General features: G+C 40.1%; 1 protein-coding gene across 3 annotated transcripts in view; it reads left to right on the top strand.

Moving 5' to 3' along the window:
* The window catches only part of DNAJC13 (DnaJ heat shock protein family (Hsp40) member C13), a 57,737-nt gene that overhangs the window by 37,500 nt on the left and 2,960 nt on the right, over positions 1-17,277 (top strand). For all 3 annotated transcript variants that reach the window (XR_004239687.1, XM_032106524.1, XM_032106515.1), the window contains 20 exons: positions 574-709; positions 1,806-1,990; positions 3,437-3,511; positions 3,705-3,824; positions 5,089-5,268; positions 5,605-5,772; positions 6,385-6,498; positions 6,835-6,951; positions 7,481-7,658; positions 8,712-8,803; positions 9,700-9,799; positions 10,679-10,753; positions 10,915-11,027; positions 11,473-11,642; positions 12,014-12,056; positions 12,982-13,155; positions 14,117-14,296; positions 14,536-14,676; positions 15,125-15,268; positions 16,072-16,171. Coding sequence is in view for 2 of the 3 variants with exons in the window: in XM_032106524.1 (XP_031962415.1) it covers positions 574-709; positions 1,806-1,990; positions 3,437-3,511; positions 3,705-3,824; positions 5,089-5,268; positions 5,605-5,772; positions 6,385-6,498; positions 6,835-6,951; positions 7,481-7,658; positions 8,712-8,803; positions 9,700-9,799; positions 10,679-10,753; positions 10,915-11,027; positions 11,473-11,642; positions 12,014-12,056; positions 12,982-13,155; positions 14,117-14,296; positions 14,536-14,676; positions 15,125-15,268; positions 16,072-16,171 (2,605 nt within the window). In the remaining variant the exon portion in view is untranslated. The remainder of the gene's footprint in view (positions 1-573; positions 710-1,805; positions 1,991-3,436; positions 3,512-3,704; positions 3,825-5,088; positions 5,269-5,604; positions 5,773-6,384; positions 6,499-6,834; positions 6,952-7,480; positions 7,659-8,711; positions 8,804-9,699; positions 9,800-10,678; positions 10,754-10,914; positions 11,028-11,472; positions 11,643-12,013; positions 12,057-12,981; positions 13,156-14,116; positions 14,297-14,535; positions 14,677-15,124; positions 15,269-16,071; positions 16,172-17,277) is intronic.

Here is a 17,277-nt window from a genome sequence, read left to right as displayed (position 1 = left end):
ACAGCACAAATTTATGGTGTTAATAAAATGGGGAAAAATTCAGCTATTACATATATTAAGAGTTTTGAAATGCACACCTAAATTTTCTTTCTTCCTTTTAAAAGCTATGCCCTAGGTGTATGCTAAAACACAGATTAATGCTACAGATTAATAATTTAACTAATGTCATTCAAGGATTTAGGGTTTCTACAGTAAACTGGTGTAGTCAGATCAGACTCACATCTCATAAATGGTCTTGTTTGAAGAGCTACACAGGACCTAAATAAGCTGTTTGTTCCCTTTCAAAGACAGACTGCATCCTCTGCCCATTCTCACAATCCAGCTGTACTTACTGCTTTTGTCATAGTATGATTGACTTAGTTTGTCTCTTGCATAGGGCAGAGTTCGGGAGACAAAAGAAAACTGATCTATGAACAAGTGTTGCTTGGAATATTTGATGAAGTGCAGTGAGGCAACAAAACTAGTGCTCTTGCTTGTAACCTGAAATGCTTTATTTTACCTGCATCTAAACTGATGCTCCAGTAGTTCAGAGGGTTCTTAACAACTCTTACAACTGTTCCTCCTTTTTTGCAGGATATGTTTGAAAAAGTTAATAAAGCATATGAGTTTCTATGCACAAAGTCTGCCAAGGTGATAGATGGGCCAGATCCAGAAAACATAATTTTGATCTTGAAAACTCAAAGCATCCTCTTCAACAGGCATAAGGAAGGTAAGCCTGCTGCCTAAGTGCTTTGTATTCATTTCTTTAGTGGTCATTTTGGTCAGCTTTGATCTTCTCTCTTCTTGAGTCTGTCCTCTGTTGATCTGGTTTCTGACTTGCCACAGCTTCAAATAGGGCTTTTTCTTCCATTAAATAAATTATTCTGCAGTAAAACTTAAAACAGCATGAAATAGCTCTTTGAAGTGCTCTGCTCCGATACTAATCAGTTTGAATCTTCCTCTGTATGGAGAACTCCATCTCTGCAGAATAATCCTCACTAGTACTCAGTCACCAAGATGCTGGTTATACATGAGGTTACACTCATCAGGCTGTTAACAGTGAGCCATTCTTGCAGAGATTCTGATCAGTGTTAGAGTCCTCAGGTGAGTGTGCTGCAACGTTGCTCAATTGGGAAAGAGGGATGGCTAGAGCACCCTAACACTTGGCTCCATCTACAGTCCCAGGCTGGCAGCTGCTGCCATGTCCAAGGCTTGCAGAGCCAACAGTGTTTGTCTGCGTAGGTGTTACATTATAATGGTAAACTAAGAACCTCACATGCAGCCATAGTGCTGTTAGTTCTGTCAGGGGCTAGGGACAGCATTGGTATAGACTTAAGCGGGTTGATTTGCAGTTGGCTCTATATGAAAAATGAAGTTATTCTTTAGCACTGCTGAACTCTGCAGGAATGAAAAATACAATTTAAAACTTAAAATTGTTGTGTCAAACTGGACAAGTTCCCTATAGGGTTATTGTTAGTCAATCCTGGCCTAAGACACAGACCAAGCTATACTTGTTTTTCTCTGGAGAGAGACAAACATCATTGGAAGGCTCTGAGCTTTGGGGGCTTACTGAGCTGGATATAAGTCTTTTTGATCTTAAATGAGTTTTCTGTGAAGCTCTGTTAGCTTCTAGCCTGAACAGTTCTAATGTGATGAGGAGTCAGATTGTGTTGACTGCTCAGTCTTGCTCCAGATTTCCCAGGTGTTGGCTTTCTTGGACTCCTAGTCCTTATATATCTGATATATCTTCTACTGATAATTTTGTGGTGGCTTAAATTGCTTAGACTCTGCATATACATAAACTTGGACTTTTTTTCCTCTTTCAGATTTGAAACCTTACAAGTATGCAGGCTATCCTATGCTGATAAAGACCATTACCATTGAAACATCAGATGACCTTTTGTTTTCCAAAGAATCTCCGCTGTTGCCTGCTGCTACAGAACTTGCTTTTCATACTGTCAGTTGTTCAGCATTAAATGCAGAAGAACTTAGGAGAGAAAGTGGAATTGAGGTAAATGTAAAAAAATATGTTGAAATGCATGCTTTTAGTCTAACTATTCCATAGCTAGAAATCTTACATCCTCAGTGCGTAGGAAATCAGATGTGATTGAGAATCACTTTTGGTCTTGAGATATCTGTTCTTAACACCTCAGATATTCTGGATACAGTAGGAGAAACATCTTGCAGAGTCTACCCTTTTCTGGACCTAGGCTTGTCTGTTGAACTGTGAGTAAGCAAGCTACATACAAGGTCTCTCTACTCCTTTACAAAACTGCTGGAACTTCTGCAATTCCAATGTAACAGAATAGATAAATGTGAACAAGTCACTTGAGCAGGGGGCCTTTTCATTGCACGTGTTACAATATTAGAACCATTTAGATTGTAAAAGACCTTGAAGATCATGGAGTCCAACTGTTAGTCCCAACACTGACAAGTCCCACTAAATCACATCTACATGTCTCTTTAAATACCTTCAGGATGGCAACTCAGTCATTTCCCTGGGCAGCCTGTTCCAGTGCTTGACCACCCTTTCAGTGAAGATATTCCTCCTAATATCTAATCTAAACCTTCCCTGGCACAACATGAGGCGATTTCCTCTTCTCCTGTCTCTTGTTTCTTGGGAGGAGAGACCAATCCCCACCTTGCTACAGCCTCTTTTCAGGTGCTTGTAAGAGAGCGATAAGGTCTCTCCTGAGCCTCCTTTTCTCAAGGCTGAACAACCCCAACTCCCCAGCTGCTCCTTATCAGGCTTGTCCTCCAGAACCTTCCCCAGCTCTGTTGCCCTTCTCTGGACCCACTCCAGCACCTCAGTGTCTTTCTTGTAGGGAGGCCCCCAAAAATGAGTACAGGGTTCAAGATGCAGCCTCACCAGTGCTGAGTACCAGGGGGACAATCACTGCCCTGGTCCTGCTGGCCACACCGTTGCTGATACAGGCCAGGATGCCATTGGCCTTCTTGGCCTCCTGGGCACACACTGGCTCATGTTCAGCTGCTGTTGACCAGCAGCCCCAGGTCCTTTTCTGCTCAGCAGCTCTCCAGCCACTCTGCCCCCAGCCCCTAGTGTTGCATGGAGTTGTTGTGACCCAAGGGCAGGACCTGGCACTTGCCTTTGTTGAACCTCGTACAGTTGGCCTTGGCCCATTGGTCCAGCCTGTCCAGATCCGTCTGAAGAGCCTTCCTGCCCTCCAGAAAATCCATAGTCCCACACAACTTAGTGTCATCTGCATGCTGACTGGGGTATGAGCTCACATGTGAGAAGGCTGTCAACTCTTAAGCATCAAAGGTTACTAGTACTTGCAAGGAATTTTGCACTACAAACCATTTAAGCAAGCAGCAGATTTTTGTCAAATGTTTCCCTTCAGCCATTAAAAATGACTTTACCAGCTAATGTTTTGTTTTTGCTGGCCTTTATCTGTTTTTGTTGTGACTGAACTTGTGCATCATCCGATCCTCACAGGTATTGCAAGAAGCATTTAATCGTTGTGTAGCAGTCCTGACTCGTTCTAGCAAGCCAGATGATATATCTGTACAGGTGAGTTTAAAGCAGCACCTTTAACTGTCTTCTCAGAAGACTGCATGGTGTATGTATATGTATAATACGGTAATAAACACAAATGTGCATATATATAATAAAAACATTGATCTAGTAGTGTATATATTAAAAATACAATTGTAAACATGTGTTTTTCTTCCACTTGGAAGCAATAAAATATTGTGTTTTGTAGGTATGTGGATACATTAGTAAGTGTTACAGTGTAGCAGCTCAGTTTGAGGAATGCAGAGAGAAGATTACGGAAATGCCTAACATAATTAAGGACCTCTGTAGACTACTGTATTATGGCAAGGTGAGTGCTCCTTTTCCTTGTCTAAATGGGTGTTTAACTGTTAAATGTGTAGGGGAATATTCTGCTTTTAGGGCAGGTAAGACAATCAGAATCATAGACTGGTTTGTGTTGGAAGAGACCTTAAGTTCATCTAATTCCAAACCCCCTGCCATGGGCAGGGACACTTTTCACTTGACTAGGTTACCCAGACCCCCATCTAACCTGGCCTGGAAGACTTCCAGTGATGGGGCATCCACAGTTTCTCTGGGCACCCTGTTTCAGTGCCTCACCACCTTCACAGTAAAGATTATCTTCCTAACATTTGATCTAAACTTACTTTCTCTGTTTGAAGCCTTTTCCCCTTGTCCTGTCACTCCATATGCTTGTAAATAGTCCCTCTCCTCCTTTTGTGTAGGCACCCTTCAGGTACTTGAAGGCCACAATGAAGTGACCTTGAAGCCTTCTTTTTTACAGGCTGAACAAACAAAATTCTCTCAGCCTTTCCTCATAGCTGCAGTGACTGGTCAAACCCTTCTGTAAGATCCCAGCCAATCATGAGATACAGAATTCAACTTCCTTGTTTCGACACTTGTGTTTGAATCCATTTAGCAGATATAAACTGCAGCCACTTTAAAGATTCAGCTATTTCTGCCGTTTAACTGACTTGTCTAGTAGCTTGGCTTAGTGTACTGAATCAGCAGATTAAAGTACTACAACTAGATCTTTCATAAACAGACTCTTAAGTCAGCATAAACTCTGGGAACAGTATTCAAGAAGTTTTCTTGACATTTAGCTCTTTTGAACTTGCCTCATGTTATAAAAATGCTGAATTTTGTCTGAATTAAGAGAGGAAGGCTTGTCTTGAACTTTTCATGTGGAGTGTATGAAAACAGGAGACTAAAACTAGATTCTAGTAATTGACTATATATGCTTGTGTGTTCTTTAGTCCCTGCAGGACACATGTATTGCCATAAAAAACTCACCTGGGAATCTCTGCTGCAGTTTTGAATTGTTTTTCCAGCAGTTCATCAGTGCTTCTTTCTAATTATATGAAATAACTATTCAAGTACTCTTCCCTTTGAAAAATGCTGACTAATTAGCCATGTTGTTGGTTACCAAATATTTCAGCTGCAGAAGTTATGTCTACTTCAGTTTTCATCTCTGTGCTGCTTAGATAGTACTGCAGAATTAGCAAGTTTTGGCTTTTAAGTCTTTGGTAAGGAAGCCAGTTGCTATTCTTTGGTTACAGGTACTAAGGCAAACTTCTTTTTTTTTCCCCCCTCAGACCATACCACGAGTAGCTGCTTTAGGAGTAGAGTGTGTTAGCTCCTTTGCCTTAGATTACTGGCTACAGACACATTTGTTCCAAGCTGGTGTTCTCTGGTACTTACTGGGTTACCTCTTCAACTATGACTATACATTGGAGGAGAGTGGGATTCAGAAAAGTGAAGATTCAAACCACCAGGTAATGTTACCAAGGTGTTTCAACAACCAGTAGCTGTTGTTTGCCATCTCTTACTAACAGGCCAAGTGTATTCAAATATTTGTTAGAATTATTGAATTGCATGAAGAGTAACATTAACAGAGAGTTTTGGAAGGGGCTTTTTGTGTAGTGGTAAATACTCTGAGTTTTGGTTGTTTGGTTTTTTTTAAAGAGTTCAAATGTTAAAGCTGCCAAAACCTATGGTTTCTAATAGGCTTAATGCAAGAGACTTCTAATCTATAGCAAACAGTATAAAAGTAAATTTTTGCTATTGTAAGAAAGCTCTAGGTTTCCTCAAATTGTCTCTATATTTTTCAGGAGGTAGCAAATAGCCTTGCTAAGCTCAGTCTCCTGGCCTTGAGTCGCCTTGGAGGGTATCTTTCTGATGAACAAGCTACTCCTGAAAACCCAACGATCAGGAAGAGCTTGGCTGGAATGTTGACACCCTACATTGCAAGAAAACTTGCTGTGGTCAGTCCTACCGAGGTGAGCTGCTGTTGGCCAAAACTTTCTGTAGTGATTTATGAAAGGAGTACCTAATTGCTTCTAAAACACTGAACTCTCTTAGACCAACTTGATACTGAGAACAGCAGTGTGATTTTTCTTTGCAGTTGAGGTAACTGCAGGGAAAACAAACTGCTTCAGCCTCAAACACTACGGACAGGAACAGTGCCTCATAGAATAATATTTGCAGAACAAGTATAGGAACAAAAAAGTTAATAGTTCAAGGCTTAAAGATATAATGATGATGGAGAGCAAAGGTTAAACTTAACTCTTCAAAAGTGGTGCCAAGGAAGTCATGTATAAAGAGGTACTGCAGGTAGTTGCTGCTCACTGTCAAAAGTGGATGGAGAATCTGAAGTAAGTGTGTCTCAGAGCAAAATAGAGAGAAAACTAAAATGCAGATTGTACTGTACCATGTAACTTGCACATACTGTTTTTCCAATATTGGAAATTTCACACTTCAAACTTACTTGTGTAATTGGTGTAGCTGTTAATGACATTGGATTGACTAGTACCACAAAACATGCTGATTACTGTGCATAATGATCCAAAACTGTTGTACATGTGTTTCATCATGTAAATTCCTTTTCTTAGACTCTGAAGATGCTTAACAGTAACACAGAGAACCCCTACTTGATCTGGAACAATGGGACACGAGCTGAATTACTTGAGTTTTTAGAATCTCAACAAGAAAGCATGATTAAGAGAGTAAGATACTCTTTACTTTAAATCCAACTACTATTTTTTTTAAAAAACTGTTCCGTGTTTTCTTATATCTGCTTGGGATGCAATTGTATGGCTAATACAAGTATCCATTGTTGTCTACTCCTAAGTCACTTTCTTCATTCTGTACTTTTTAAAAGCAAACAAAAACCCTAAGATTTTGCTTGTTCATTTCATGTTATGTTTCAGTCTGAGCTTCTGACTTGCTGAAGCATTAAGTTTTCTGTTCAAGTATTGCCTGTTTCATTATCAGATTATAGCTTTACACCTTCTATGAGATTATTTTCTGTCTGAGCTTGTGCTGCTTATCTCTGCTTAAAGGGTGATTGTGACAAGAGCTATGGATCTGACTTTGTCTTCAGTGACCATGCAAAGGAACTTATTGTGGGAGAGATTTTTGTTAGAGTCTACAATGAGGTCCCTACCTTCCAACTAGAGGTGAGATGTAGCTAAAAATCTTCCTGTTGAAACCAGTGTTTGAAATGCTACTTCTTCATGTTTATCTGTCAGTGCAAACAGAATGGAGAAAATACAGAATCGTATGGAAATTTCCTTCAAGATCAGCGTGTTATGAGAAAGCTCTTCACTGGAGCAGAATAAATTAAAAGAACAAGTCTGTCATAAGGTGTGCTGCTTCAGCTGTCCTGGTGACTTCTCTCTACCACCTTGCAATGCAGGCACTTGGGTTGATTCAGTAGTTCCAGGAGGTGGTGGTTCTGCCTACTGGCTTTACAATCAATCGATATATATGGGCAAACACACCTGTTGGAGTAGTGGCAGCTTTTTAAGTCTATGTTTAGACAGAAATAGGGTTAATGTGATCCAGATGTTACAGTGATCATAGAGGAATGTTGCCTGTCTGGAAGAAAGGAATATGTGATATGTAGAAGTTACATGGATACGTTTTGTTCTGTTGTGGGTACTGTTGCATCACACAGCTAAAAATGCTCTCATCTCTACTTCAAAGCTTCCTAAAGCATTTGCTGCAAGCCTCTTGGATTACATAGGCTCACAAGCACAGTACCTTCATACACTAATGGCAATAACTCAGACTGGGAAAGTGGAGTCCAACCAACACGGAGATCGCTTACGGAGAGTTGAAATGGCCCTGGAGGCTCTGAGAAACGTCATAAAGCACAGTCCAGGTAGGCTTTAAACTGAACTTCCCCAGTATACTCTTCTGTGGACAACCTTAAAAACTGTGGATCTCTGTAGTCTTTATCTTCCAGTGAGAAGGAAGTTTGTTTTGCTGGCTAACAGACTTTAACATTGCTGGTAAGCCATATAAGCTTGCTGGTTTTTTCCTTACCTGGAGAGCATTGTCAGTAGATGTAGCAAAATTTTAGGTTAAGTTCAAGCCTTATCTGTTTTCATCTCTGAATCATTAGATTTTAACTCTTAATTCAATCCTGCTGTTGCTAGGAAGACTTAAACCTCTTGAAAGAAACTTTCTGTAATCCTTCAAAGAATCTTCAACTGATTTTTAAATTACCTTATTCCTTGAACTGAGTACTGTGTGTAAGTGGCACCTGTGTTAGGGCCTCAGTAAAACAAGAGGAGAAGATGCTTTTGAGAGTGGGCAGCTAATACCAGCAGTTTTATGAGCAGACATCAATGTATAGACTGGAAAACCCTGAGACAAATGATTAGGATGTTTTCCTACTGTATTATATGCTACTTCTAAAAGCAAACCATCTTACTATTGTGGCATCTAATAATAGCTGGTTAGGATGTTCTCTGTGTATGCAGTTATAATCCTGAAGGCAGCTGTTCCTGCTGGAGAAAGCAACCCTGCTCTGAGCTGGGACATTCTGAAAGGGCAAGTGTATTTGAAGACAGGAGGTATTGATGATCAATGATAAATAAAATTATGGAATTTGTTCAGTTGTTTTGTAAGAATGCAAGTAACTAGGTAGTCCAAGAACTACATCAGTTACTCTCCTTAGAGAGGGGAGTTACCCTCTGTTTTTGAAGTATTGTTGACCTGAAATTCTGTGGAAGCTAGATTAATAGAGGAGTTCGTAATTTTCTAACTCTGTAGCAGGTGCTGTCCTGTACGAACTGTCACAACTACTGTGGCAGACTACATACAGTTGTGTAGTCTTTAACACCTGTCTGTATAATGAGATGTGGGCTTGGGACAGCCTTCAGTGAATGTTTTGGCTAGCATGAAGAGTAACTTATTTGGTCTCTTGCAGGTTCTGAGTGTGAATGCATAGGGCACTTTAAGTTGATATTCTCCCTCCTGCGTGTTCATGGAGCTGGTGTGGTGCAGCAGTTGGCTCTGGAGGTAAAAAACCCAACCAACCAAAAAACAAACCAACCCCCACAAACTCCCAACCTCCTGTGGGGAAACACAAAAGGTGAAAGAGTTTTAGGTGTGAGAAAAAAAAAAAGCAGTTTTCAGGAATAAAGCAGAAGAGTTTAGGCATCAGCTTTAGCTGCAAAAACTTGAAGATAAAATTAACAGCAAACAAGCGCATTAAAAACAATGGTAAGAGTTTCTAGGTTTGGCCTAGATAGATTTTGGAGTTGCAAAAAATATGCTTAGCAAGATAGATAAGTTTAAGCCTTAGAGTGGAATATCGTGTATTGTTACGTTAAGGCATAACAAGCCAGCATTGTGCATAGCAGAGGTATGTGCGCTGACTGGGGATTGGTTAAGACAGTTGTCTGTAACTTTTAGAAGCATGCTGATTGGCTAAAAAGCTTTTAAGCATGCTCTGTAACAAGGAAGTCTTTGGATGCCTGTGACGGTGTGAGCTCTGTACCATCTCTGTCTCAATTCGGTATGTGAGACTGATAACGGAATAAAATAATAAAAGGCTCCTGGAGCGCCTGTCCAGGCTGCCCGTCCCGTTTGTTGCCAAAAATGCCAACACCTCCCTGTCTGGATGCTTTACATAATCACCATAAACAACCTTGATTGTGTAGCTGTTAAGAGTAACATCTAAAAAATATTAAGATGAAGGTTCCAAGGTGTCAGTTTCTCCTTGGAGGAAACATACTTTGTGCCTGTGCCTTTTGCATCCTTCTTTTCTGAAGAGACAAAACAGTTTGGTGGCAGGAATAAATGTAAATATCAGCTCTATTGGCCAGTGAGGTGGCTGACTTCATACACCGTGTTTTCTGAAAAGTGTCTTCATAGCTGGAATATAATCAAGTGCTGTTTCTTATTTTTTGCAGGTAGTGAACATAGTAACAAGTAATCAAGAATGTGTTAACAACATTGCTGAGGCCATGGTTCTTGCTAACTTACTGGCACTCCTGCATTCCTTACCTTCAAGTAGGTACCATAGGATCCTCCATCTTGCAAGGCAAAGAGTTTCTAACTCAGAAATTTATAAGAATGCAGCTGGCTGAGCTTAGCACTGAGTTTTAAGTTAAAACGGTCTTGTTAGCTTTATAGAATAGAGAGCTGGATTATGAAGAAAAACTACAGTAAGAACAAAGCTTTCCTCAGGTTTCCCAGCTGTTGCTGTGCTCCATTCCAGTTGCTCAGCTATTGAGAGCAGTGAAAACAGTACTGCAATACATCCTCAGTGAAACACGGTGTTTCTATGCCCAGTTCTAGTGTATAACACTCTTCAGCTATCAGCTATTCCCCTGCCAGATAAGAAAAGCAGAGGTACCAAACAGGAATCACCATTTTTTTAAAGATGACAAGAAGCAGGACTAGAAATAGGTTGTTTTTTAAAAAAAATGCAAAATTCAGACCAGCTTCGTCATCACACAGGCCCTATGATATGCAGCTAAGTCACTTCTATTCTCTCTACTGATTTAATTATTAGTGACTATCATATCCAAAGCTAACAAGGATGATTTACAAAAATGTTGTGTGTGTGACCAGTTTTTTGTCTTAAATGTGTGACCTGAAACGTATGAATTGCAGATACTGACTACTTCTGAATTGTGTAGTGTTCGATTGACAAATTATTCCTGGGAGTTTAGCTAATTAGCATCTAATTAAGAAGTTATGCTGTACTAAAATGTGTGATTGATTGACATTCCTTAACTAATGTAGTTTAGCCAGAAGTCCCTAAGCTTGAAATTGTCCTAAGCTTTATTGCACATTTGATACAGTTTTCTGTTAAGATCAGTTACATTTATCTTTACTTATTCATTCTCTGTGACACAAAGTTCTTCATGTGTTTTATTTTGACAGGTCGGCAGCTTGTCCTTGAAACTTTGTATGCTTTGACGTCTAGCACAAAAATAATTAAAGAGGCCATGGCAAAAGGTACATTATTACACTGAAAGCAAATGTTTCTCCAACAATGGACCTAAAGTGCATGGAGTGGCCGCTCTTCCCTTTAGAATAATCAGTATGGAATTGGAGAATTTCTACTACTTGTGACCAGAAAAAAACCCAATTGAGTGCTTCCTATCTCTCTGTTACAGGTGCTTTAATCTACTTACTAGATATGTTTTGCAACTCAACTCATCCACAGGTCCGAGCTCAAACAGCAGAACTTTTTGCCAAAATGACTGCAGATAAGCTGGTGGGTCCAAAGGTAAGAATCTTAACAGCTCATGTTGGAACTCTTTGTTGGTAGTACCTGCATCTCTCTAAAGATGAGCAAAAAAATCCTCTTCTGTGTCTGAAATATCCATGTAATCAGATGTAATATCCATGTAAGAGCAATCAGGCTTTTTCAAAATAAATTAGCTTTTAATCTGTGAGCAGACTTCTGGAAGTTGCTGTATGTACAGTAGCTTGCATAAGCAATTTGGTTTCTATTTGTAATGACTTTTAACAGCAGAGGCCTAGATTTCAGTGTCAGTGGCTATTTGAAATGATAGCAGTATTTTATTTTGTGGTGTTGTGGTCTAGCAGTTGACAGTTCTAGCATTACAGATAATTGGACATTGTGGAGTTTTCCATTTCCTAGTCAGTTTGTCCTGTCAGTTAGTTTGTCTTATGATACACTAAATGTCATTTATGTTCATCCTTTCTAGGTTAGAATTACATTAATGAAATTTTTACCTGGAGTCTTCATGGATGCCATGAGAGACAACCCTGAAGCTGCTGTTCATATCTTTGAGGGAACTCATGAAAATCCAGAATTAATTTGGAATGACAGCTCCAGGGAGAGAGTATCAACAACAGTTCGAGAAATGATGCTTGAGTATGTGGAAACCTACTGACTCAGTTATCTTTAACTGAGACACTCTCTTAGTGGCAGTAAACCAGAGTTGCTGTAGAAGAACTGTGAGACCGAGCTCTGCCTGTAAAAAGTAGAATTCTTGCAAGCCAGATTTCTGTGAAACAAACTTGTTCATTGTTTGTGTACTGTACCTGTAACTGAGTGATGCAGGTACAGTTTGTGCACAGTTCAGGTATTTGCTTACTGCTGTAAGATTTGGAGGGATCCAGTGGGGGGAGAATGGGGCTTAGAAGCTGGAACTGCTTTACAATGATGGAGGGAGACTGAGGTGTTGAGTAGAGAAGACAACTGCTTTCTTTTCCTGCTCATTAAAACTTACTTTCTTTTTAAAGGCACTTTAAACTTCAGAGGGACAACCCTGACACTAACTGGAAGGTAAAAATGTACTGTTTCTGCTTTGAGTGTGTCCAGGGAGGCTATAGCCACATGATAATAGATGCATGTATGTGACTCTGACAGGCTTTTCTCTGAAAGTACTAACAGGAATTCACTGCTGTGCTGTGAACATAACTGTTCAAAACTGAAAACATTACTGGTTTAATGTCGAATCAATGCTTTTGTTACTATGTGTACCTTGAAATTAGACACTTACTGGTAAAACCACTGTCAGCATACTCTGAATGTTCTGGTAGTCCAGGTCATTCTAAAACACATAAAAAATCAGCAACAAAGGAAAATACTGGTTTGCTGGAAAAAATCCTGTCACTACACAGCCACAGTAAACTTGATCCCAGTAAATGTGAGGTAACTTTAGTAAGTCACTGAGTCTCAAAAAATATTTGAGTCCTGAGCCATTCCCTGACATCAGGCCTATCAATGAGGTGCTTCAGTATGTAGTGATTCCCAGTATCTCTGAAAAGCTAGACATGACTTCCTCCCAACAGTAAACCAGTTTCTAAACACATCATGATGGCTATTTTGATCCAGTTGAAAACTGGAAACTTCCTTGGACTGATGGTGAGAAACCTTTCCTGGAAGTGTGCAAGAAAGGAAGAAAGGGCTGTTGTGTGTCATCAGCCTTGTTGCTGGTACTTCTCTTGAACTCGGGTTTGCCACTGTTGCAGGTGTAGCTTCAGTTACTTGTGTTCTTTGAAAGAAAAGTTCACTGCAGTGGTGCTGCCTGCACTGCACTGTTCTTTCTACTGTCACTTCTTACCTCATGTTCTTTCAAGATGAAGGGTTTATTGGTCTTGCACAGCTCTGTTCTGGAGAATACAGTTAGTGACCCTGACCACTTAAAGCAACGGTTTTAGCTCTCACAAATACCCTTGTCAATAACTTCTACTTTACAATTCAACAGCTGCCTGAAGACTTTGCTGTGGTGTATGGTGAGGCAGAAGGTGAACTTTCAGTGGGAGGAGTCTTCCTCAGGATTTTTATTGCCCAGCCGGCCTGGGTTTTACGGAAACCAAGAGAATTTCTCATTGCACTGTTGGAAAAGTTTACTGAACTACTGGAGAAAAATAACCCCCATGTAAGATGATTTTTTCTGGTTCTGTGCTTTGAATTTGTTTAGCATTTCTAAGTTTTTAGTCTTTTAGTGTCTGATTAACTTAGATTCTCACACTTTCTTCCCATCATGAGTGGGGTTTTCTGTCTGCTTTCTGACTTTCTGTTAAAGCCTGTTGATATGTTTAGGCAACTTTTGAACATGAGTCAGGGTTTTTAAAGTCCCTGAAGCCATAGAATTAGCTTCAGTGAAGTCTTAGAGACTTACTTTGTGCTAGAGATGAGGCTTAACAAATGAAGCGTCTTTTAGTTATTCTATGACTGACCAACCTAAAAAAATGGCATTTGTTCTACACCACCTATTTTCTGCTCTTGAGACTTCTGTTGTCCTTCTGCAACACTAACTTCCCATTCTGGTGTAAATTATGTGACCTACAGAAGGCTGCCACCTAACAGTGTAATGAGTACAGCAAATCTATTACAGTTTGAAAATTAATTCTTTAACAGTGTTCAGACAGATTCTGGGTTAGACTTGCAGGATGGAAACTAACTTGCGTGTTGAATAAAACAGGCATCTTTATTACAAAGGTGTGATAGCAGTTTGTAGAGGCATGGAGAATACACAAGGCATGACAAGTGCTTCTGCACAGACTGCAGAACCCTTCAGGAATTCAGGTGGTCAGCTGGACATCCATGCTGTCATGATTCCACTGAGCAACTTAGCCAGATACTGAATTCTCAAGATGCTGAAATAGTGCTTAGGAATTCCTGTGTGGTCTCCCTTTGTGGAACTAGTGAATGTTTGCCACTATTGGAGCTGATAATCATGTTCTTAACTTGTTATTTTAACAGTTTGAGAGCAAAGTGACATAAAAACATGAGGGAAAAAAAATCTGTAATGCAGAGCAAGTGACAAATGTTGTTATTATGATGATACATAAGGCTTTACTGAGTTGCACTTTCTGTTGATTTTCAATTTTCTGCAGGGGGAAACTTTAGAAACCATTACCACAGCAACTGTGTGCCTGTTCAGTGCCCAGCCTCAGCTAGCTGATCAAGTTCCTCCTCTTGGTCATCTTCACAAGATAATCCAGGCTATGAATCACAAGAACAATGCCATTCCTAAAAGTGCCATTCGTGTCATGCACATACTGTCAGACAATGAGGTACTGAATCTTCTAAGTGCTTGAGGGGAGAAAAGCGTAGCTGGAGTTATTTGTATTGTTTAGTAGTGTTCCTAAAAGGGCATTATTCTAACTATAAATACTGTGTAACAAGTGAGCAGGGACCTATACCTAACTGATGGATTAAACACTGAGAAATTTATGGTGTTGGCTGACCATATCTGCAATAACCATTAATCTTGGCATAAAATAAAGTCCTTGGGATGTTTGTCTCTCTACAGCTTTGTGTTAGAGCAATGGCATCACTGGAGACCATTGGCCCTCTCATGAATGGAATGAAAAAGAGGTCGGATATAGTTGGGATAGCCTGTGAAACACTGAATCGAATGTTTCAGAAGGAACAAACTGACTTAGTAGCCCAAGTAAGTAGTACATTCTCAGACTTTAAAAATGTGGTATTTTTATATTAGGGTATATCTAAACTGTTCAACTTAAATGGCATCTGGGAAGCCTCCTGGACACTTAATGAATGTGCTTTTCTTGTTGGAAAAGCTTTTATCTAAAATGCAGACCTGTTCAAGGATGTTACCTGAGCACTGAAGCTTAATGCACGTGGTAGCGTTGTGTCCACTGAGAAAGTGTAGTGGAATGCTAACTAATTGAATTGAGTTTACACTTAGAGCAGAACTGCTGGACAGTATCTTTACTTTCTCTTGTTTGTATTCATACAGCTCAAGAAAAATGGACTTGTCTTGGCATTTGTAGTAATAGCTGTTGGCACTTTTGGTTCACACTAATGCTTGTAATATAAAACATCTGTATACAACTTCCTGGACTGTGTTAAGACAACTCATTTGGGTATGTTTGCAGGCTTTGAAAGCAGATTTGGTCCCTTATCTTCTAAAGCTGCTTGAAGGTATTGGTCTTGAGAACCTGGAAAGCCCATCTGCAACAAAAGCTCAGATTGTTAAAACTCTGAAATCCATGTCTCGCAGCCTGCAGTATGGGGAACAGGTGAGTACTGACAAGTGCTTATCTGGGCTTTGACACTTGGTAGATCAAATTCTGAACGTCCCTTGTTTAATCTTCTGGCTGTTACGTGCATCATTCCACCTAAAATGTTAGCATTCTGCAACTACAAAATTACTATGGCTTGGAATGTCTTAATATCTTCCTTGTGGAGAAGTCATTGGTTCAATGCATGTGAAGAGCACTAATAAAAAAGATAAATCCCAAGTGCAGAAATATTCTATAAGCTGGTTAGCTTTAACTGACAACTCTTCAGAACTTGTGCAATTAATGTAAATTGCTTTTTTGTTTTCTGAGTAAATACGTAACTGCAGCAGCTTTATGGATGTATATCTAAGTTGGTAAATTTGTCCCAGTAACTGCACTAGTTCTCGATGCTTTTTTTTTACCCTTCTGTTGAAAGCTTTCTCAAGGGGAGGAAACTGGGAATTGGTCTTTCTTCCAAGTATCCCCTGTCTTGCTATAGTACAGGAAAAGTCCTGTTCTCCCTTAGCTGTCAGTGTGTGGCAAGGGGCTGCTTGCAGGGTTTCTTTTCCTTGTCAACTTTTTAGGGAATGAGGGACAAAGTCAAGCTACCAAATTACTTTTTTGAGCATTGTGTTCAGCTGCACAATTCACATGGAAAAGCAAGTCTCCCTGGAAATGTGTGCAAGTTCCGTATCACAGCCTGAACTACTGCTCTGTGTTGTAATCCCTTCAGAATAGTTTGGCTCTAGAAAATGAGTTTGTTTGCCTAGAACATGACAAGCAGCGCTTGCTCACTGTGTTAATCTCTTGAAATACTGTAGGTAAATGAAATTCTGTCCCGTTCTTCTGTGTGGAGTGCCTTCAAGGATCAGAAACACGACTTGTTCATTTCTGATACACAAACATCAGGATACCTCACAGGTTAGCAACTCTTTCCTGTTTATGTCCTGAATTATACTGAACTGTTACTTAATTGTCACACTGGACTCTGGAGATAGTTTATCCCCAGGAGCTAGTGCCATCATGTGGTCTGAACATTCAGTGCTGTAAAAATATAGTAAGTTTTTAAAACACTTACTAAAAGGTAAAATTCTTGCTGGTTGAGAATGTATTTCACTGCATAGTCTTTGCTGTACAGGCTTAGTAATAGAATCTGGACACTGGCAAGACTTGCAAGTACTCTGTAGTGATAAAGCAGAGATGTAATTGAAACCGATGAATGACAGTAGCTTTCCATGCTTTCTCAGGATCAGTCTACTTCAGTTCTAGAACAAAAGTTTTTCAACAGTTGGAGGGGTATGTAAACTGTCTTCAGAATCACTCAGACTGTCTGTATTAGTTGGCTGTGTGAATTAACACTGCTTTAATGTTAGGCAGGTAGTTGTACTGTTGGAGTGCTAATAGGTTGGAGTTTGAGGCTGTGTTCCAGCCAGAATCAGTGGCCTGCCAGGGTGGCCATGTGCCTGTAAGCGGAGCTTGCAGCATATACTTCACTGCAGCAGTGGTGCACCTTGGGTGGGTGCCCTGCTGGTGCCACCAAGCTTAAAATGGCACCCCAGAGGTGCCACCTCAGTCCCACCGACAGTGAAGAAGAGCATTTTAGCTGTGTGTGCTGTGCACTGTGTGCACACTAAGGTTAGCAGCTGATGGGAACTTCCTTGCACACTGCAGACATAATCCCAGATCAGTTATGTCACAGCAAATCAAGTCCTGGTTCATCCTTTGCTCATGCAGCCCTTGGCAGACACAGTATCGCAGTCCAAAACAAAACTACCACATAAAACATTTTCAGATACAGCAAATAATGATATTGCAGCAAACTTTGTCTAAAGCAACACACGATGCAAGCTTCTGACTCCTCAGTAGCCATTAGCTGAAGAAACACTTTGTCTTAAAAGCTTTGCCTCACAGGTGAGGTTTTAAAGTCCTTTGTGACAAGCCAGTATGGACACATCATGTGCCACATGGAACTTTCTCATCTAACCCAATATAGGAGTCTTGGTAAAGCTTTTGAGCATAACTGAACT

This window comes from Corvus moneduloides, chromosome 1 (genome assembly GCF_009650955.1).
Source record: "Corvus moneduloides isolate bCorMon1 chromosome 1, bCorMon1.pri, whole genome shotgun sequence".
Classification (NCBI taxonomy): domain Eukaryota; kingdom Metazoa; phylum Chordata; class Aves; order Passeriformes; family Corvidae; genus Corvus; species Corvus moneduloides.
The sequence above is the reverse complement of the archived record's forward strand: the minus strand, read 5'-3'. Positions and strand labels throughout refer to the sequence as shown.